This window comes from Sarcophilus harrisii, chromosome 3 (assembly GCF_902635505.1).
Source record: "Sarcophilus harrisii chromosome 3, mSarHar1.11, whole genome shotgun sequence".
Taxonomy (NCBI): Eukaryota; Metazoa; Chordata; class Mammalia; order Dasyuromorphia; family Dasyuridae; genus Sarcophilus; species Sarcophilus harrisii.
Genome location: NC_045428.1, coordinates 244,947,525 through 244,970,460, shown reverse-complemented (window position 1 = coordinate 244,970,460; position 22,936 = coordinate 244,947,525). Strand labels below are relative to the sequence as shown.

At 32.4% G+C, this 22,936-nt stretch overlaps 1 protein-coding gene across 2 annotated transcripts in view; it reads right to left on the bottom strand.

The window, feature by feature from the left end:
- Positions 1-3,399: 3,399 nt before the first annotated feature.
- Positions 3,400-22,936, bottom strand: part of PAXBP1 (PAX3 and PAX7 binding protein 1) — a 39,248-nt gene continuing 19,711 nt past the window's right edge. Inside the window, exons 8-18 of one of the 2 annotated variants that reach the window (XM_023498900.2) lie at positions 22,101-22,242; positions 18,897-18,996; positions 18,687-18,802; positions 12,420-12,619; positions 11,296-11,440; positions 9,989-10,110; positions 9,552-9,628; positions 9,100-9,166; positions 7,194-7,340; positions 6,284-6,438; positions 3,400-5,040 (exon numbers count right to left, since the gene is read on the bottom strand). In XM_023498900.2, the coding sequence (XP_023354668.1) occupies positions 4,923-5,040; positions 6,284-6,438; positions 7,194-7,340; positions 9,100-9,166; positions 9,552-9,628; positions 9,989-10,110; positions 11,296-11,440; positions 12,420-12,619; positions 18,687-18,802; positions 18,897-18,996; positions 22,101-22,242 (1,389 nt within the window). In that variant the 3' untranslated portion in view covers positions 3,400-4,922. The remainder of the gene's footprint in view (positions 5,041-6,283; positions 6,439-7,193; positions 7,341-9,099; positions 9,167-9,551; positions 9,629-9,988; positions 10,111-11,295; positions 11,441-12,419; positions 12,620-18,686; positions 18,803-18,896; positions 18,997-22,100; positions 22,243-22,936) is intronic. The other variant, XM_003763430.4, reaches the window with a different exon arrangement.

Genomic DNA, 22,936 nt, shown 5'->3' with positions numbered 1-22,936 from the left:
TTATTCCTTTAATTCTCTTGGTAAAATTCCATCTTTTTTTTTTTTTTGGGGGGGGGGGCTACTTACGTAGTCATTTTCTATAAATGGCTGCTGAAGCTGATGCTCTTAAGATTTGTCATGAAGATGAATCTATGTTCTGAACATAAAATCTGCAGATTTATGTTGACTGTGTTATTAGGAGTACCTAATCAAGGAATACTTTGATCATTTTAATCACAATAAGAACCTCCTAGTATATAGTACCTACTAGGTATTTTGCTAGTTCTAAAGAAACAATCCATAAGAAATAATCCCTACCTTGAAGAAACTTACAATTAAGGGAGATAATTCAAATAGGCTAAATGAGTCAACTTGATGTGACATCCACAGATCTGATAAACATTTAAGCCCATCATGTATAAGCCTTTACACTTGAGATAGGGATAAAAACACAAAAATGAACACTGTTCTTATTAGAGGAAGGTGAAATAATTCAAATATAAATACAAAATATATACAAAGTAAATTAATTTGAGGGAGAGATTACTGCCAACTGTAAAAGAAGGGAAGAAAGGAAAGGCCTCTTGAAGGACCGAGGTAGTCCTTGGTGAGCCCTGATAAAAGAGATTCCAAGACAATTAAATTTCAAAAGTAGGGCATATACAAAGACAAGGAAGCCAGAGGTGGAATGCCACGTTCCAGAGCACCAAATTCCAAATATGACAGTTTGGGCAGAATACAGAATGAGGAAAAATATAAAATCAATTAGGAAAGATAGTTTGGAGTGGGATTGCCAAGGTTTAAAATGCAGACAAGAGTCACTGAAACTTCTTGAGCAGGAAAATGACATAGTCACAACTGGGCTTTTATCTTATCAATTTGAACTTCTAACCAAGAGAGCTGCTTTGGTGGAAGGCAAAGTGTCCAGCTTCCACATACTTACTCCAACAAAATCACACCAATTTAAATAATGGAGAAGGGAATTAACATTTATATAGTACTTACTATATGCCAGGCACTGTGCTACGCCACTTTTTACAAATATTATCTCATTTGATCATCACAAGCCCTCAAGATAGGTATTACCATTATTATCATCTTACAATTGAAGAAACTAAGGCACAAGTGACTAGCCCAGGGTCATATAGCTATTAAGTGTCTGAGGCCACATTGGAACTTGGACTGACTCCAGGCCTAGCACTAAAAAAGTATGACATCAGCTGCCTCCAGTAATCAAGAAATACAATGAAAAACTTTTGTGTTTCTACAACCCTAGGACTGTACAAGAGGTCATGCAGAAGCCCAAGGACAATAGCAAAGTGATACTGCCAATGCAAGGTACTTCCCTGCACAAAGATAAGTTAAAGAAGTAAGTAACTTGCAAAGCTCTGAATAAGGAGACAACAACAGCTGATGAATCCCCTGAGAAAGTCTAAAGTGATTAAAAAAAAAAATTTTTTTTTTAAAAATCCCAGGTCCTTGGATATCCAAGGGAGTAGCAGTATGCCCTAACCAGTGTTATTGTAGTGCCATAGTGTTCAGATTTGGAAACTAGAGCTTAAAGGCTCTGGCATGCCTGATGATGTTCTGAGACATTATCAAGGGCTTTGAAGAGTCAGAATTCTGAATTTCAAAGATCAGAATCCCAGAAGATCAGTAAAGGAAAATTCAAGGGTAGATCAAGAATCATCAACTATTCCAAACAAAAGGGAGCCGAGTGTGGTTTGGGCACAAAGCCTCAATTAAAAACTAAACCTGGACAGATGAAATAATCAAGAAAACAATTACCAATGTAAAAAACAAACAAACAAACAAAAAAAACTACTGGTCTAGAGATCATTCCAAAGAAGTAATTAAAATTTACAAACAAAAGAAAATGAATTTTTCACAAGGACTACATACTCAGAAAAAATGAAACCAAGAAGAGAAAATTTAACTCTGGAGAAAAGAATTAGAAAAATAAGTACTCTAGAAGAGAAAGTGATAAGCCTTATGTAAGTGACCTACTTCTTCAAAATTAAGTCAATGGTTTTATGAGACAAGAAATATTTGAATAAAATAAAACATTTCCAAATAGAAGAAAATGTTTATGATATTTAAAAAAAACACCTTGGAAAACAAATTAAGGGGAAAGTTTGGTTGCTTTTTGGGCATAGCTTAAGTGAATCCTATTATTAGTTTAACCTGTGGTAAACATCTGAGAGGTTTCATTCATTCATGACTTTTTTTGGGGGGGAAGGGAGAGGTAATTGGGGTTAAGTGACTTGTCTAAGGTCACACTAATAGTGTTAAGTATCTGAGGGTGGATTTGAATTCAGGTCTTCTTGCCTCCAGAGCAGGTGCTCTGTCCATCCACTGCACCATTCAGCTGCCTATTCATTTAGGACTTCTTGAAATATAGTGCTCAGGCTATTTTTTTGGTCATGGTTTTCAGGAAGTCCAACAATTCCTAAACTCTCTCCTTGATTAGTTTTCCAAGGTGCTTTTTGACTCAGCAATAAATCACTACTAGGCCTGCATCCCAAAGTATTTTGTTAGTTTTTTTAAGGGGAGGGAGTGGGGGGAGAAAGAAGATATTTACAGTAACTTTTTATGGTGGTTGAGAATTGGACATTGAGATAATGCCCACCAATTGAGGAATGGCTACACAAGTTGTGGTATGTGATAGTAATACAATATTATTATACCGTAAGAAACGACAAGAAATTTTTCAAGAAACCTGAATTTACACAAATTGATGCAAAGTAAACAGAACCAAGGACACATGAACTAGGAATGAAAAACTAGGTTAAATCAGTCAACAATAATTTACTGAGTGCAGATGTGCGCTAAGCACTGTATTAGTTTTGACCACAGGTTACAGTACTAAAACATTCATGCCTCAGTGCAACCATCTTATTAAAGGCTCTCCACTATAGTAGGACTGCTTCATGATGGTATGGAGATTATCTCTAAGTTTTAAATTAAGCTAGAAATGTTTTCAGTACAAGCCGGATGTACTGTTGTCTGAAGACCAAGCCCCTGGCTGCAGGGAGATGAATTTTTCAAAACATAGAAATTCTTAGAGACCGTCAACCAAGTAACAGAAAAATAGATATCTGTATTGCTGGAGGAAGTACTAACACCAATTAAATTACTTACCCATGAAGTACCTTTTCGAAAAATGGGAATCATTCAAGATGGCTGTTGCAAGGAAAATGTGATAAAAGATGTGAACAGAATATAACGTATTGATGTTGCTTAGAGACTTTCAGTATAGGTAGTTGATTTCACTTTATAATGAAGTCCTTATTTTATTAATGAAAACCCTTTGGGTAAGAGGAAAGACAAAACTACTTCATACTGCTAAAGCAATGTTATAGAGAAGTTTGTTTTTTCCAACTCCTAAAGCCAAAGTAACTGGATGTTCTGTACAAAAAGAAAAGTCTCAATGCCAATTTATTGAAAGGATTCTTAAAAGCAGATAATGAGAAATGGGAATCCAAGGGGATCATTAAAAACAGTTTAGGTTCCAATTGGTGTGCATGTCATCCATACATGTTAACATACCCATTTACACTATGCAAACTGTAAAGAAGTGCTTTGATTCTAATGTTTGTAGGTCACCAAAGAAGTACAAAAATCTCCATTAAATTGTATATGGAAGGGAAGGCATGTTTCCTACAAAAGCCTTCAGAATTCACTGAGCAAGTACATAGCACTGTGCTCTCTGATATTGTCATATGCCTAGTGCTTTATCTGGAAATATTATATTCTTACCAAACAAGTGTCATAAATTCTAACAAAAGTAGCCAGCAGCAATGTACATCAAAAGGGAAATTTAAAAATTATTTGGCTAAACATTAATTTTATATCTGATTATATAAACTAATATTCCTTAATTTTAAAAAATGCTATTTTTTTTCCTTGAAAATCACGGAATAAGTGTAAACTTTGAAACAAAATTTCTGAATATTTACAATGTCTATATAAATATTAAAGACCATGGGATTGTAAATCACCTTAGTGGGGCAATCATCTATAATTTTATTTATATACCCACTTACCAGAAATGTGTTTTATGTATTTATTGCATATATCTCTCACGTATGTGGGATTCAAACAACAAACTGCTGATATTAACCATATATGTGTTTGAGCTGGTCAGATAATAGAACATAAATGAGGCAGTCAGATCAGACAATTAAATGGTAGGTTTGTTGTTTTCAAAATTCAATTTACACATTCCAACTATACACTACTCTATAACATTTATTAGTGCTCCCTTTAATCTCACATTCAACTACAGAGCTAATATATGGGAGAAAAATCTCATATTAACTCAGTAAGTTCCACAGTTGAACCATTTCAATTTCAAGGAAATACTGTCATTGTCATCATCTTATCTCTGGTTTCTAACTGATGGATGTTTAAATATTTATGTGACTTATGTCAAGCCCTTTGTTGCAATAATGCAGTAATTTCCTAAAAAAATGTGCTACTGAAGAATTTTCTGATATCAAAAGGCTTTTCTTAGTAGGAAAATGCCGAAAAATTCCAGTGTGAAAGTAACTTCCAGGTGGTATAAACAGACGCATAATTACACATTTTACATGTGTGTACAGCCATGTGCGCGCGCGCGCACACACACACACACACACACACACACACACACACACACCCAGTGTACTGGAAGACAATAAACTGAATAGATGGCTAATATGGTATGTGGTTACAAAAATTTTTTTAAGAGAGGTATGATGGACAATAAGGAAAACACTCTACATTCCTAAATGTAATCATTCTGGCCTCCTCATCCTGTAAGGTTGTAGTACTATATATAATTATGTTCTATTAAAACAAGAATCAATACTTTACAGTTTAAGAAACTTTACATATATACAAAAATTGTACATTAGGAATGGATTTTTAAAGCTCTTATTGGGTTTTTCAGTATGAAAGTTCTATTTTCCTTCAATTAAAGTCTTTAATTCTTTCATATTGTGGTCATTTGCAACAGTCGTAGCATGATCCAGAGCTCGTACACTTGCAAGAAGTTTTACTATCTGTTTTATATTTTCCCTTAAAAAAAAAAAAAAAAAAAAAAGAAAAACATTTAAAATAAAAAAGCAGTAGTTGATTATTTAATTTTCATAAGTAAACTTATTCCATTTTGATTACAAGATTAGTTTAAAAATTCATCTATTAACATATTGTTAACTAACAGATTATTAACTAATTTTAACAGTTAATTAACAGATTGTTAAGGAAAAAAATGTTTATTCAAAAAGCTTACAACATGCTATATGTATTGGTCTGATATAGTCTCTTCAAATGAAAAAAATGTATAAAACTTTACTGCATACTATAATCAGTATAATTTGTTTTTTTCCATTAAGAAATCCATATTGAGATAGGATTAAATCCTTTTCCTTGCAAACCTGAAATAATTACTGAGTAAACTAGTCTCATTAAATGACCTCTGTTGATTTGGGTAAATAAAAGTAAAATGAAAAACATAAACTAAGTGTATTTATCCTGGTTCACAATCACTGGAGCGATTCTGATGAATTTAATCCACTTTATATTTGCAAATATGACTTTCTATAAATGTTAGCTATTATTAATATGTAAATACTAGTGTAGCCAAAATTGGGACCATGAATGGTACTCCACCAAGTAAATAAGTTATCTAGAAAAGATTCTTAGGATCTCTCCTTACCCCCCCACCCCCGCTGACTTATAGGCATCCAGAGATTCCTTTTCACTATTGTACCCAAGCCAAATCTGGCCTTAAATGTTTTGCTTCATCCTTCTTAAATTTCATCTTGAAAATAGATTGACTAAAACAAACAAATTTAAAACAAGCTTTCATAATTTGCCAATCCAATTCATATACATATATTTATATATAAATTATGTAATGTGCATATATTGAGTAGGAGTAAAATCAAAATCAAACCACACACATAGATAGACACACATTTTGAAGGGAAAAAATCCAAACCTAAAATTTCAACAATGTACCCTGTAGCCAACTTCTAGTGTGCAAATTCCCTCAACTGAGCAATCTGAGCACTGAAAGATTTACTTGTCCATGGTCATATACATAGGACAAGAATTCAGATTTTCCAAATTTCAAGGCCAATCTTTCAGCCACTATACTATGCCTTTTATGTGTATTTTGTGTGACTATATATGTGTATATACAGGTATCCAACAATTCAAAAACAAAAAGTACACAACTTTAAAATATTTAATTAAATACTACTTGATAAAATGATCTCTTATTTTGCAACTTCTTTAAATGATTACAAATAATTACCTTGCATTTCTTTTTTCTACATCAGAGCATCCAATGCTATTCCTATAAATAGTATCTGCCAGGTGAACTAGGTATCTACAAAAGTTTTCTAGCTGGCATATAGTTCTTTCTCCTTTCAGATTTACAAACCACTGTTTGGGGAAGCAATTGATTACCTGTAGAGTAGAAAAAAAGTAGTGAGCAAGGTTAGGTAATATAGTTATGTAACTTTGTATCGTTCTAGATAAAGAGGCTTATTTTAAAGGGATGATGCTTATAACTTGAAAAAAGGATTAACTAATTTCACCAATGTCAAATTGAGTATAGGAGTATACTCATATTTGGAAATTAAATGTGTTGAGCTAAATCAACTAAATGTGTTAGCTAAACCAACTTTTTAATGTAGGTATGGTATATTTTAAATGATCCTATTCTGTGGATCATGGATACCAAGTTGATTAGTACAACTGAAATGAAAAGAGCATAATACTTCCTAAGTCTTGAAAAGAATCAGAACTGATGAAACTATCCCAGCAAGAAAATACCACTAATAAAGCTAGTAAAGCTGCCCTATACTATTTTTCATATCAACTGCACAATCATTCGAAAACAGGATTGAAAATTTGGAATACGCAAATAAAATTACATACTTAAGAAAATATTAAGAAAACCAGTTTGCTTTATAATCATTTGACCATTTTTAGTTAGTTTAACCAGATACAATTAATCCTAAGTACTTAAAAGTACCCCCAAAATTATTAATATGGTATCCAGGATGCTAAATTGGATTCGGAACTGGTTGTGGGTTAACTTAATTTCCAATCCTAGTTTCTTATATTTTCTACTAGTGTTGTAGAGAACTTTACAAAATACTCAAAAGTTTTTTTTTTTTTTAAATTTAAAATAAATTATATTGTCTTAGTTAACTTACATGTTGGGCTTTTTTGATGCTGTCATCTCCATATTCTGAATTCTGAAAAGCCATAAGGATGTATCTATTTAGCAAACCATCTATGGATAATTCTTGAAGGGTTTTGTTTGAAAAAATACCATACCACTGGAGAAAGTTTCCTAACAGCTGAGGAGAAAAGCACAAAGTGCAGAAGTGAGGCAATATAAGAAGTTAGATTGTATATATGTATACTGTAGAAAATACTTTTTAAAATGCTGGTATTGGGTAAAAACATTTTAGAACTAGGTTTCATTTAAAAAAAAATAAATAAACGTTTTAATATGATTTAACCTAAAATAAAGAGGCTCTCAAAAAGCAATTTTGAAGTCTTTCCAGATTGTAGGTCTTGCTAGGATATGAGCTACACTACAATTGAATAGAAAACCCATGTTCTTATTTGTATGCCACTCTGAAGCAATGAAAGACTTTTGTGGGAGCAGCTTAATATTTTTTTTAAGATTTGAGAAAGGTGAAACAAGAAATGGATTATATCTCACTGATGCTTTACTTGTAACAAATAAGGCATATTCAGTACAATTTTATTACTGCTTTAATATGGAAAACCCTCTTATCTACACATAAATCAGCAACACTGATTATAATCCTTACAAGTCAGTATTTATGAGAAATATAAACTGAAAAGTAGCTTGATTTTGAAAAGTTTCTATCAAAAAATGTCTGAACAAATCTTACTGAGTTAAATAGATGAGTTTAACCTCTCTAGGTCTGTTTTTAAAACTTAAAACACTTTACAAACTTATAGTCAACACACAGAAATTTCTCCAATAAGGTTCACATGCAGAACCAGCTGCTATTTATTGATGACACTGAAAAAACCTGGAGCCATTAGAGAACACTCAGGTTCAGTGGCTAAAATAAGGATACAAAGTACTACATATAGTTTATACAATGGATTTTTACCAACCCTAAATTACAATTTCTATTATCAGTATCACTTTCCTTTTACAGATGAGTAGATTTAAACCCAACTGACTATGAAAACTACGCGATACCACAGTGCACAAAGTTCCAGACCAGTTAAAAACTAGTCTCAGACACTTAGTAGTTGTGCTGGACAAGTAACTTAACCCTATTTGCTATTCTTATCTGTAAAATGAGCTGGAGAAGGAAATGGCAAACCATTCCAGTATCTTTGCTAAGAAAACTTCAAATAGGGTTGTAAGAGCCAGAGACTGAACAACAATTCTCCCCACTTTAAGTTCAGAGCTTTTATAAATAAATCATACTGCTTACTACAGTTTAAAAAACTGCAACAGCTTATGGACATTGATTCCAGAGTCAGACTATCTAGGAAGATTCCCAAGCATTCAATAGCCCCTTCTCTATCAATAAATCAAATGCAAAATACCTCACTTTGTTCTGGGAAGATTATCAGTCATTTATACTTATATGAAAAGTTCAATAATAGTCCTTTTTTGCAACCCATTCTCTAATGTCTGTGTTAAGTGGAAAGATTATATAATTCTGAAACATGATAAACATAATGAAGAATGTAAAAATGATGAGTTACAAGTATATCAGATACTTAAGAGACTAAAGTGATATGGGGGAGGGGGGGGGAGAAATTAATGGTGGGATGTCAATCAAATTTAAAAAATTTCTCTATGCCCAGAAAAAACGAGTTCAATCACCCTATAATTCATAAACAAATTTTTTTGAGTTAGCCAAGAAATCTAACCATTACTGTTTCTCTTGGAAAGTTTATGAGTTTTAAATAACAAAACTGCAAATGAGCCTGTTTCAAATGGAAGCTTTCCTGTAAATATATTTTTTTATATTGGAATTAATTTTATTAACTACTAAGATTGTTTCAAAAAGGCAGCATTTATGAATTACATATCCCTAGAATGCCATGATCACTTACCTTAACCGAACTCCAGAACTGTCGCTGGAAAAACAAGTAAGGGCCAGAGTTTTTATTTTCCAAGATACTATATATACAAAAGAAAGAAAAAAATATTAATTGAAATATTTTATTCTAAAAGTCAGATGATATAAACATTGATTAATGTTTATTGCATCAATGCAACAAAATAGGCCAAAAAAAGGTTTAAAAGGCAGCACTAGGTTTCTGTTTAATTATATTTTTTAAAATATAGTTGACATTTAAGGGATAAAATAATATGTTCTCATTAACTTGGGAGATATTTGATGGAAAATCAATTACTAAATATTATTACCTATTCATGAATGAACAATTTGCCTACTACATTATCAAAGTCTCTTTGGGCTCCTGAAACTCATTAAATGAGTAAAATCAAATGACAATTTATAATAAAATGGGAAAGTTGTAGACAATAAATAAGTTTTACTTACTTCTTGGGATACAAGGGCATGAATACATCATCATCTAATGTTCTTCTCATTCTTAGTAAGAGTGCTTTTAAATATAGCTGAAAATAGTAAAAAAAAAAAAAATTGATGACCATTTAAAAAATTGTAATTTTTGAATTTGTTAAAATATAAAAACTTATAACAAATCACATTTCTCAATGCTTGAACTATGTTGCAGGAGTTTAAACTCATGAAAATTGCTAAGTGCTAATTTTTATGAAAGTTGTCTTTCATAGGAATTACTTAAAACTTAAAATACTGTTTCTAATAACAAAGAGTGTTTCTTCTAGTGTAAAGGGAGAAGATAGACAGTTGTTAAGTTGTAACCTGTAACATACTCATTCACATTTTCAATGGGCAAAAATAAAGAGCCATCTAAACATAATAATGCTTCTCAACTAGTAATGAAAAGAAATTACCTGTGTGTTTTTATTTTCTGCATTTACCACTGAAGGATATCCACTTGTCAATTTCAACGTAATCCCAACCATTCTAGATGTCTGTGTTGTAGAGAAGGGATCCCAAGTATTTTCAGCTATTCCTATTTGGGTAAGAATGAGTCTTACTTGAAATAGAGGTAAAGGCAAACTGTATATAATAAAAATATAAAAACGTCTAAGTAGCAAAACAAAAAAAAAATACTCAATAAGTTTTAATAATCAGGAAGTTGTGCTTACAAATACTTTTTATATTCAAGGACTTCTGGGAACTTACTTTCCCAGTTAATAGAGCTATAGAAAAACTCTCTTGCTGCTCCTGGAGATTTACTTCCTCTTTCTCCTTGTTGGTGGCCTGGATTGTCCCATCACCTTTATCTACTTTAAATCCAAAGAAAATGTCCCTAAAATGCCTCTACTCTTCCTGTTCCCAAAGATCATTAACCTTCTACTGATGTCTATTGATTCAATCCTTAGTGTAGATCTCTTTGCTTAGCAAATAGAAAAGAGGTTTATTACTTTATTCTTTATTAAAGATTAAGATATCCCCATTCCCTGAACAAAATTCTGTTTTTAAAAATTGTCATTGGTATATTGCAGTTCTCTTGATTAAAGGTTCACAAGTGACTTTCAATTCCTGTTCTGAGTTATCTTTTACAGAGTGGGCAGGATACCTTCCTATGATTAGAAAAAAACTAACTATAGAACAAGATTCTTAGTCACTCTGATTTGTTGACATTAGCAGAAAGTTGTTTTCTACCCCTTTTGTAAAGCATAATTGAGATTTCCCAGCTAGATAAATGTCATACTCATCAACAGTTAAGAGCACCCAGGATTTGTCTAACAATGGAATTTTTCAAGAAAAGTCTGCTCTGCTGATAATATCTTATAGAGAAACAAAGGAGACAAAAATCTGTAAACCTTTTCAAAACTTTTGAAGTATAAAAATTTTAACTTTTAAATATTTGAGATAAATTAGAATAAAAGTCAAAATAAATAAAGAACAGGATATTAAGAAGGTTGATTTGTCATCAGAACAAATTTCCAGTTAAAACTTGGAGAACAGAGAAACAGAAAAATATGATAGAATTAGCACTAATGTTATACATTTTGGACTAAAGATGATGAATTTAAATATATCTACAATAATGTTTCAGATGAGAAAATTTTCCCAACAAGTTATAAACACAACCTAAGAATGCCACTTATTTATAAATTGAGAACTCCTCCCACACAAATGTATTACAATAGAGAAAAATTTTAAAAGTCACTATGTTAATAAATGATACCTGTTAATTTAGGAAGAATCACTTTTTCCACAATTGTAGGTAGTAATGCAACATCTACATCTTCCTTTTCTTGCTCCTGTTCTTCACAGCCATAAAACAGCAAGGATTCAAACCATAGCATACTTTCAAAGTCACGACATTTTGCCTTGCAAAACAAGTAAGAATGTCATTAGAATAATATATTCAAATTATTTTTATCATGTGTAGAAATAATATAACAAGGGTATCAGTACATTAAAACACTTTACCAAGACAACAACTTATAATAGGAACTAAGCACCTTTTACTCTATCTGCACATATTCCAGAAATTCAGCAGTGGATAATTATTTTTAAAAATGAAAAGAAAAACATCAAGATTCTAGTTCTACTACTTAAAATAAATGTTAAGCCTTGGACATGTCATTTTAGTCTGTGTCTTAATTTTCCTACATTACAAGAGAAAAGAATATTAATTCTACCTCCCTCAAAAGTATTTATGTTTGCCAAGAATCAAATGAAATAGCATATGTGCAAATAGTCTCAAGAGTAGAAAAAATTACAGAAATATAAGGCATTTTATTTTATTATGAACAATTAAATGTCATAGCATATCTTCCAAAATTTTTATGACTAAGAATACAAAGGCATTTATTCCCACATGACAGTTATTTAATCTACCTTTTACTGTTACCTCAAAATATTAAGTTTTTAATAAGTATTAATGAAGAACATAGGAATAGGATTACACTATTTGTAATTTCAAAAGTATTTTTAAGTATTTTTACCATCAGGATGGCGAGATAAGATTGGTTTCTAATTTTCAGTATACTGGAACAGAAGTGAAGGAAGACAATGATATAGCTACTCATAACTTGACTAAAAATGGGAGAACTGCTGAGAAACTATAAAGCAAAAGGTAGTTTATTATGTAGGGCCAAAAGTTACAATGGATATAATCCTTAGTAACTAACATAATACTCTCTGCCCAGAATAGCATTGCATATTATTCCAGGATGGAACTAAATTGTATATTGGGTAAAATATTGAGCTCTTATTCTAAGATAAAAAAAATTTAATCAAACATACGATTTTATTACAAAAAAAAAAAAAAAAAAAAAAGTAACTGTTTTTATATCTACTCACTTCCAGAGGAGTCCAAGTAAGAAGTTGCAACCTTATTAAAGGATTGAATAACTTTGGCAAACACAGACCAATATAAGCATCTTTATAAGAAGTGAAATATTTAGAACGCCATGCTTCAAACTGTGATTTAATACAATCAATCGAATAGAAGCTCTCAAGGACATCTTCAAAAATCTTACTGGATTCTTTTGAGATACGATCTAGGAAAGAAACACCACTAAGGTCATTACTAAGTATTTAAGTATAAAAGAAAAATATCCTACATTTTGTCCTGAAGGAAATCAAAAATAAGGTTTTTACAACCATTAATAAAACAATACATATCTGTTATAGTAAAGATCCTTGGACTTATCATCATTAAAAACCTGAGTTAAAATCTCCACTTTCATACTTATCGCTATACCCATCCGTAAATTCATTTAATCGTTTATAAAACAGGGACAATAGCTGGAGTACATGCCTCATAGTGTCATCATGAAATATTTTTATATAAAGTGATTTATAAGCTTTTAAGTACCATATAAATTCTAACAGTTTTTCTTTGCCATTATTTTAAGCATTATAGCAAATTTTTATTCTTAAAGACTCTATTTAAATTAACATTCAAAAAGAGCCTATTATATACAAACCAGGCAACTACATGGCACAATGGATGGAGCACTGGGTCTGGAGTCAAAAAACAACAAAACCACAAAACAACAAAAACCAACCCATTTTCCTGAGTTCAAATCTGAGCCTCAAAACTTACTAGCTATGTGACCCTGGACAAGTCACTTAATCCTGTTTACCTCAATTATTTATGTGTAAAATGAAATGGAGAAAGAAATGGTAAACTACTCCAGTATTTTTATCAAAAGAAAACAAAAATCAAATGGGGTCACAGAAAGTCAGACAGGAATGAATGAAAATGTGCATAATAGCAGTAGACTAAGTACAAAAGACACAAGAGTCAGAAAAAGGGCTCTACTACAATTAGGAGAAAACACTTCCCTTTGGGCAAATGAGAAATGGATCTACATAAAACATGCCACTTTAGCTAAGCCTTAAAGGAAAATGTTTCTGAAAGACTGAAATGGGAAGAAAATTAATGGAGAAAGAATGTCTCTTTAAACTTTGTTATTTCTGCAAAAAGTTTTGATTTTTTTTTTTCTACTTTTCTTTGGAAACAGGAGTTAGGTTAACATACTCTTCTACTTCTACCTGGACCTCTCATAAGTATCTCCTTCCCCACTCACTTATCCCCAAAAACAAACCCATAAGTTTAGTCAAGAAAATTTAAAGTATATATTGTTCATGCCTGAAAACATGACTCATTTGTACCTCTAGTCCATTACCTCTCTATCAAGAGGTGGAAAATATGTTTCATCACATGTCTTTGGAGTCCTGATCGGAAATTATATTAATCAGAATTCTTAAGTATTTTATAGTTATTCTTTACAATGTCATAACAGTTGAATAATTTTTTCTCCTAGCTCTAGTCATTTTTCTCTATCAGTTTATATAGTCTTCTCTGCTTTCTCTAAATTTGTCCCTCTTCACAGCATTTCTTAGGATAAAATAATATTACACTTACATTGGCATTTCATAATTGTGTCAGCTATTCCAATTACTGATGGGCAACCCCTTTCTGAGAGTCTTTACTAGAACAAAAAGTGCTGCATTGAAGATATTTATACATAAGGCCCTTTTCCTATTTTTTTGTCTCTCTCTGAATATACCTTTGAGTATGTATGTATGTATAGTGTTGTAATAGAGTATGTGTACTCATACTTTCTGGTCTTCCTTTATTCCTAGCAGGGGTGAGAACTAATAATAGGGTACACTGAATATAATGTTAGACTTCATGAAACCTATGTTAATAATTTTTGATTATTTGTTTATTCTTTCCTTTCCCCCTCCCCATTCCTTTAAGGTAAGACTGTGAGAATTAGAGAGGGAAAAGATTTAATGGAGATTTAAGTAAAATAAAAATATGAGGCCTAAAAAAAAAAAAAAAGAAAAAAGAACCAGAAAGGCAGGCTAGAAACAGACTATAGAGTTTTATATGGCTAGGTTATTAGTAAGTACATATTTTCTCTAGAAAGCACTGAAAGCTTCTGAGTAGAAGAGTGACATGATCAGTTATACATTAGGAAAAAAAAAATTATTTTGAAAGCAGCTATGTAAAGGGACAGATGATAAAAGGAGAGAAACTGCAAGCAGGAAGACCAGTCTAAGAAAGAGATGATAAGAACTTGAATTAAAATGGTGGTTTTGTGACTGAACAGAAAAGATATGAAAGTGTTGTGAAGGAAGCATTGAGTGAATAAGGCAATTGACTGGATATGCATAAGATATGAAGGAGAAGGAAAATAAGGACTCCAAGTTTTATGCTTGGGAAGATAATTGTGCTATTATCTACAAGTATTGGGATACTGGGGACGCCTGAAAGAATATAAATAAATAACAAACCAATCAAGGAAACCCAAAAGTTTAGACAAGTAGAAGAACCAGGAAACAAAAAGAAGTAGAAATAAGGAGACAAGAATAATATTGAATGTAGAAAGGTCTAGCAAGGTAAGTACTGAAAAAGAACCGTCTACTTTAACAAATAAGAAATCACTGGTAAGCATGGAGAGTGCCATGTCTGTTTCATGCTAGGCCTGGAAGCCAGAGTATAAAGGAAAAAAAAATGAACCAAAATTAAAGCAAGAGATATTAAATCTAAAGTTATTCTTTGAATGAATTTAAAGAAAAAAAGATATCGTATGATGGCTTGTTGAAAAGCTAGGATCAAGGATGAGAGAGCAGAAAAAGTGGGGTGGGGAAGGGTGCTTATGCTGACATTGGATTGGAATAGAACAGAAAGAAGGAATTTGTAAGCCAGTAAGAATAACAGTATAGGCTAAATCAGTCCCTAAGAAGGTGCTTAGTAAATGCTAACTGAATGAATAAATCACAAGAATATCAGTGTGAAAGTTTTGCTGGCATCTCCCAGGTATGACTTCAGGCAGCTGTAGTAGGGGATTACAAGGTTTAGGCTTTTGGCAGCTAGGCCAGTCAAGAGCTAAAGGAGGGCCCTGCTGGTGATGTATCCAGAGGGAATTACCTTACTTAGTAGCAAGTGTTAGTAAATTCAATTTAAAACAAAACAAGAACAGAAATTTAGATTCTAATCTGCAATGTTATAACAATTGGAAAATGCATTTCATTAGATGCTTTATACTTTTCCAATCTTTAAACCTCATACCATAAAACTAAACTAAAAAGGGACAAAGCAAAGAACAAGTTTTCATAGTCTCTCTGTGCACATCTATGTGGTCCTGGGAAAGTCATTTAATGTTCTAAAACATCTTTTCCTAAACAATAAATGAAGATAGTATGCATATTATCAACATCAGAGGACTAGACAACTGTTGTGAAGATTCATGAAAATGTCTTACAAACTTGAAAGCTTTACAGAAATGAAGGCATTATAATGAAGCAACACAATATAATGTCAATAATTAAGAAATTAACTCAAGTTTTATAATTCACTTAAGATTCCTTTTATCTTTATCAGCTTTGTTTGGAAAGTTAGTTTTTTAAAAGTACAAATGGAAGTGTATACTGTCACCTAAAAGCAATGAAATTTGATAAAACGGTCTAAAGTATGTATAAGATAGGATTAAAATTGACTTGCCATATTAGCGTTTAATTGCAAGTAAACAGTATTGGCTATACATTTAAATTTAAATGAATTAGGGTTTTTTTCCCCTCAGTGAGAAATTCAAATTTCCTCTCAACTATTTTACTAGTGCTTTCTTTTCAACAGCTATTACCATATTTCAATACTACCTAATTTAACACACTTTTAGCAATTAAAACATTTCAATGTTTTGTTTTGCCAATTTCTAATTTCAATAAGTTACTAGGCCTTATGCTAGGCACTAAAAATACAAAGATAAAGATCCAGTCCTTACACTCAAGAAAAAGCAAATACCCAGTTAAGTAGGTACAAAATAAAAACAATGTAATTTTGAGGTAAGACTGAAGCAATAACAATTGGGGGAAATCAGGAAAGACTTCTTGCAGAAAATAACAGTTGAAATGAGCCTTCAAGAAGCTAAGGTACACCCAAGAGATAAAAGATTATCCCGAGGCATGAAACACATCTGTGCATCATAAAGAAGGGAAAGGGACCTGTATGTGCAAGAATGTTTGTGGCAGCCCTCTTTGTAGTGGCTAGAAACTGGAAACTGAGTGGATGCCCATCAGTTGGAGAATGGTTGAATAAATTGTGGTATATCAATATTATGGAATATTATTGTTCTGTAAGAAATGACCAACAGGATGATTTCAGAAAGGCCTGGAGAGACTTAAACGAACTGATGCTGAGTGAAATGAGCAGGACCAGGAGATCATTATATACTTCAACAACAATACTATATGATGACCAGTTCTGATGGACCTGGCCTTCCTCAGCAATGAGATCAACCAAATCATCTCCAATGGAGCAGTAATGAACTGAACCAGCTACGCCCAGAGAAAGAACTCTGGGAGATGACTAAAAACCATTACATTGAATTCCCAATCCCTATATTTATGCCCACCTGCATTTTTGATTTCCTTCACAAGCTAATTGTACAATATTTCAGAGTCTGATTCTTTTTGTACAGCAAAATAACGGTTTGGTCATGTATACTTATTGTGTATCTAATTTATATTTTAATATATTTAACATCTACTAGTCATCCTGCCATCTGGGGGAGGGGGTGGGGGATAAGAGGTGAAAAATTGGAGCAAGAGGTTTGGCAACTGTTAATGCTGTAAAGTTACCCATACATATAACCTGTAAATAAAAGGCTATTAAATTAAAAAAAAAAAAAAAAAAGACATCTGTGCAAAGGAAAAGAGATAGGCAACAAATATACCAGTATGATTAAATCATAGTGTTAGGGAGAATAACGTATCATGTAAGCCTGGAAAGACAGACTGGAGACAATGTGAAGGGTTCCAAATGTTGAGAAGTTTTTCTTATACCTGAGAGTGATCCACTGAGAGGAGCAACTACAGACCAACTGGTAGGCTTTTATAACAAAAGCCTTAGTGAAAGGTAATGAGGACAGGAATTCCCAAAATGGTGGTTGTGAGTGAAGGGAAAGGAATAGATATTAGAGATATTTTGGAGGCAGATTAGGATGCAGAAAATGACTGAATGGGAAGGTGAGGAAAAGAAAAATTGAGGTAACTTGTAAGACGCAAAACTGGGACTCTATAAAAATTATGGTATTCTTAATAGGAATAGAAAAATTGAGAAAAGAAGTGAGTTTAGGGGGGAAATAAGTTGTAGGGTTGGACTTGTTGAGTTTGAGATGTCTCCAGAGACAAGTGAAATTTTCAGCAGCCATCTGGAAAAGCTTAACTGGAGGCCAGGAGAAATATCAGAATGGGTATGTAGATGAGAGTTATTTGCACAAAGTTGATAGTTGACTCCATGAGAGCTGATAAGATTACTAAGAAAGTACAGAGGAAAAAAAAGAAAAGAGCTAGAACAGAGTCCTGACAGATCCTACAAAGAAGGTTGAGGAATGATTGGACAGGTAAAAGGATCAGAGGATTCACAGATCTACAGCTACCTCTCCAACGGAGTTACCTAGTGGCTGAATTATATGCATGATAAAAATGATATTGTATTTTTCAGGAATTACACCAGCCAACTAATACCATTAGTTTTTTTGTGAAGAAAAAAAGATTGCACTTTTAATTCATGTGGAACATGAAAAGAGGTCTTATGTAATCAAGTTCTGGTCAGAGCAACCTACAAATGAAACAAACTGGGGTACACAATTCTTTCCTTCAGATGTCAAAATCCGAGATACATACCACAAGATTTTATTATAGGCAGTGGCAACACTGTATTTATTTATGTTAGTTTGATAGGGGCAATTTACTCAACATCTTCCAACAATACTTAACAAGAATCACACAGTCAGCTTCTATGTTTCTACTTCCATAACTGTAAATAAGACTAAAATACAGACAAAGGGATAGGGAATGGAACTGTAATTTCCTTGGCTCCATATTCCAAGCTCAGGAAATTCCCTATACCAGTGCAGATGAATACTTTCTGCGAAACTTTCAGTCTTACAGAGCTACCTAGAGTCCGATGGGGGTAAAGTCACTTGTGTAAGATCACCCAGCTGGATGAGGCAGAAGCTGGATTTGAACCCAGGTTTTCCTGGCCTTTCAGGCCAAATCTCTCTCCCCTATGCCCAAATTTCATATTTAAATACACAAATATCTAACCTCTTTCCAGACTGAAATTAGTAATATCTGTCGATGTTTCTTCATCATCACTGGAAAGACCTTCAAGGTGATCTGCCATTTTGCCGGTTTGCTCCCTGGCTTGTCTGCGACGGGTCCTAAACATAAACAGTATCAAGTTCCCCCAAAACAGATTTTTAAAAAATACCTCTCTCATCACATACAATGACCACAAACTTGGGAAAGCATTACCTTCTGGCTTCTCGCTCTGCAATCCGACGCTTTGCATGCTCTTGATACAGGGCTCGGTCTCGTCCAAAAGAATCAAGATTTGGTGCCATCAGAGCTTTATCTGTAAGACATCAATGACTCAAATTAAAAGCCTCCTATCAACAATACTGGGGAAAGAGTTTGCATAGAACAAACTAGTATGACAGACTGCTTGCTAATCTCAATACAATGTGATTGGTTCCAGTTAACAAACCTGATTATTTCTGTGTTCCTGGGGAAAGGGGTAGAGGAAGCAGCAGAAAAACTGAATTTGCTTTTAGAAGAGGCAACAACTCTAGGTATATATAACACTTTTCATCTTTTTTCAGATCTTAAGTCCTGAAAATGGTGCATACTATTATGAACACACAAAAATTAAAAAATCTAAATTGCCTGACTAAACAAAGGAAACGTTTTCCTTAAGCAAGAAGATTTCAAATGTGGTGTGCTTAATAAAATGAAAAACAGCAAAGAAAGACAGGCAAGGACACAGAAAGAAAACAGCTTTGTGATTTAAATTCTATTTAAACTTTGTCTATACTAACAAGATTAGATTTCTTAATCACAACTATCTTTTGGAACCATGAAGGAGAGATCTCAGTAAGTCCAACTTCACCATTCCAAAATATTCTTCCTTTTATACTTTTTTCATCCCTATTTCCAAATTTCTAAATTATGAATCTTTGAAAGGAAATAATACAGGACTAGAAGGGAGATAAATGAGGAGATATTTGAGGGGAAGAAGTAACACATGAAAAGGTACCAACTAAAGCTTGTGAAGATTCCCCCCTCACACCTCGTTTTCTGGGTTTGTCCAAAACAAGACAATCAATAGCAGAAAACAAAACAAAATAAAACAAAACAAAATGGCTTATTTTCAAAATGTCCTATTACTACTGAAGAAGATAGAATTAAAAAAAAAAAAAAAAAAAGAAAAGAAAAAATTAAGTCTTAAGATAGTCTGCAGGATTTTTAAAAATATCTGTCAGAACTTGCTTCTGACAAATTCCTGGGGCAATCTGTTTAATCTCCCCATGCTTTAGGAAATCTAATACTACAAGTTGAAGAGAAGGTGCCAATCTATACTGGTACAGGGAGTTTCCTATATTGATGCAAAAATTGATCCAGTCCCTATTCCTATCCACTTGGATAAATAATGAGGAATTATTTAATCATGAATGCTCCCCAAAGTGGTTATGAGCTCTGTAAATTTCCCCAATCTACTATTTCAACTAAGGAACTCCTTGGCACCCAAACCAACATACTTCTTAAAAACAAACTTCAATAAACAAATGATTTAAAGTATGGATAGTACTATAATATTTTAACTATCATCATTTATAGGCTTTACAAAAATAATAAAGTTTGAGGGAAAATATCTAGGAAAACATCTAAGTCAAGAGATCCTTTTATCTCTATTCCAATCCCTCTGTTTTGAGGTAGCAAGGATTATCCAAAAGTATAAATTAATTTATGCAGGCAATCTTTGTGATAAGTTTTCAGAATCTTTTAAATGGATGTTAACACTGCTTTGGGAAGCAGTAGAGATTTTCACCATTTCCCACATTATTTTTCCTCAAATCTGATAATGTTCACTCTTTGACTCATTATTTATTTATTTATTTTTTAATTTTCAGTTTAATTATATACAATCCCATATATATTACAGGCAACACTTTAAATAGTGTAAATACATTTTGATGAGCATTTTATAAGCAGCAATGGAAATTGCTTATAGAATCTAAAATGTGTAATTCATGTTAATCATTTTAAAGGAGATTTTTCCCAACAAGTTGCTAATTACTGAATGACAAAAGGCTCAGGTTAGAGAAATCTAGTTTAGACCTGAGCAAAATGTTTAGGGTAGGATGCAGAAGGCAAAATCTTCAAAACGTCAGAACAACAATTCAAAACAAAATCAAAAGCCATTTGTGGCTCTCAACTCAGGCTAGTTTATTCTGGAAGCCACTAATGGTACCACTTCTTTTCTTTGCCTCTTCCAAATTCACAGGATATGCCTATTTTGCTAATCAAACACTTCTTTTAGAAAGAGGTCATCATGAATGTTAAGTGATATCAGCAAAGACAGACCCCCCCCCCCCCCCCCCCCCCGAAAAAAAAAAAGAAGAAACTGCAAAAGAAATTAATTTTCACACCAGCAAAAATTCTGATGGTCTAAAAACATATTAGAGTGCATGGGCAAAAAGAAAAGGGTCTCAAAGATTTGAAATTAAGAAAGCCGTATTTTTATGGATTGAGCTAACTACATATATGTGTATGTGTATATATATGTAAATGTATATGTATATGTATATATATGAGTGTGGGTGTCTCCAGGAAGAAATATGAGAGTCTCAACTTAGTCTACATAAACAGAGATTAACAATCACGTTTCCCTTCAAATTTGCAGTACTATTTTTTCTTTAAATAAAACTACTCTTTGGCCAAAGTAAAAGTATTGTTGGTACACTATATGGATGTGACCCTTATCAGGTTAAAAAAAATATGCAAATAACTATTACATTTTCAAATCACTTTTACAAAGTGAATAAATATTTCAGAAAGACTAAAATTTTAGCCTACAATTTTAAATATTGCAAAACATTTAGTATGCTAAAGTTAGCATAGTATGGAAAGGGACATTTAAAAAAATATGGAAAAATACTTTATCCAAGATATATTTAAATGAAGACTGTAAACTCCAGAAAGCTATAGTTTTGACATTTGATTCATATAGTAACAATTTTTACAAAATAAAATTGTAGTTAAAAAAATTTTTTTTTCCCCTATCAATCAGTTAAAGTCTTCAAACTTTGGGTGATCAAGTTAAGATAATATTTAGCCTTAACTATGTGTAGAATTGAAAAAAGTAGGAAAAAAAGATAAGATGGTTTCAAGTTAAAACATGAATATGAGGTATTGACTGAACTCTAAAGAAGAGGAAACATGACTAGAGAAGACAGAAATAATTACAAGAAAAAAGGTAATAGTGAAAATCTCAGAGTTCTTGTGTGATGAGGAATTTAAAAAATACACTTTGAATCTATGTTATTTTTAGATCTTCCTGTCACAAGAGGAAAGAAACTTGTTTTTAAAAAGTACTCTGAGACATCTACTTTTCAATTAAGCTGCACTAAGTAAACAAGGTTGTTTAATGAATAATAAAAACCTTCAAGATGGACTGACTTGAATGGCTTGAAAACTCCGAAGATTCATCTTTAATATCATCTTGTCGTCTTTGGACAAGGCGGGAAGCTCGCTGTTTGTACAGCTGATGCATTGCTGATTCAAGTTCGTTAATCAGTGGCACCTGCAAAAATACAACACACTACGTAACATCAAATTCTAGCTGCTTAAGTATTCGGGGGTTCCATACTAATCCAAGAATTCTGAAAAAGTATTCTAACTATGGTCAGAATAAAAAAATGTAATTTTTAAAAATGCAAGAAATTAATTTGTGTTTCTATAGTTCACAAATAAATTCTGTTCACAATTCCAAAAGTCTCTTTGAATATGTTTTCCAATAAAATTTGCCTACCAAATTTTTTGGAATATCTCAAATTTTTAAAAAAGTGCATCATTAATTTCTCAGCAGAAAGGTCTGATTCTCAAAAATACAAAGAAGTCAACTATACAATTATCACTGGGCAGTGCAAAAAATAATATATATCATCTGTTTCTTAAATTAATCTAAAAGGCAAATGAATAATTTAAGATAATCTTAGTACTGCCCTAAAATTTATAGACACTAAATAACTCAGTGATTTATTGAACTTTTAAGCAACTATCAACAAATAGGGTAATATTACTACAATAGTTTCACTAACCTCTCTGTTAGCAACCAGGATTTCCTGTTATGAGGCACTAATGTCTTAAAGCATAGTCAGGAAGTTCCACCTCTTGCCACCAAAGAATTATTTTCCTTTATTTTATTATAAGACAGTGAGTTTTCACATAAATTATCAGTATAATAAATCAATGAACTCTGCTTCTAATTTATTAAAACATTATAGTTAAATATA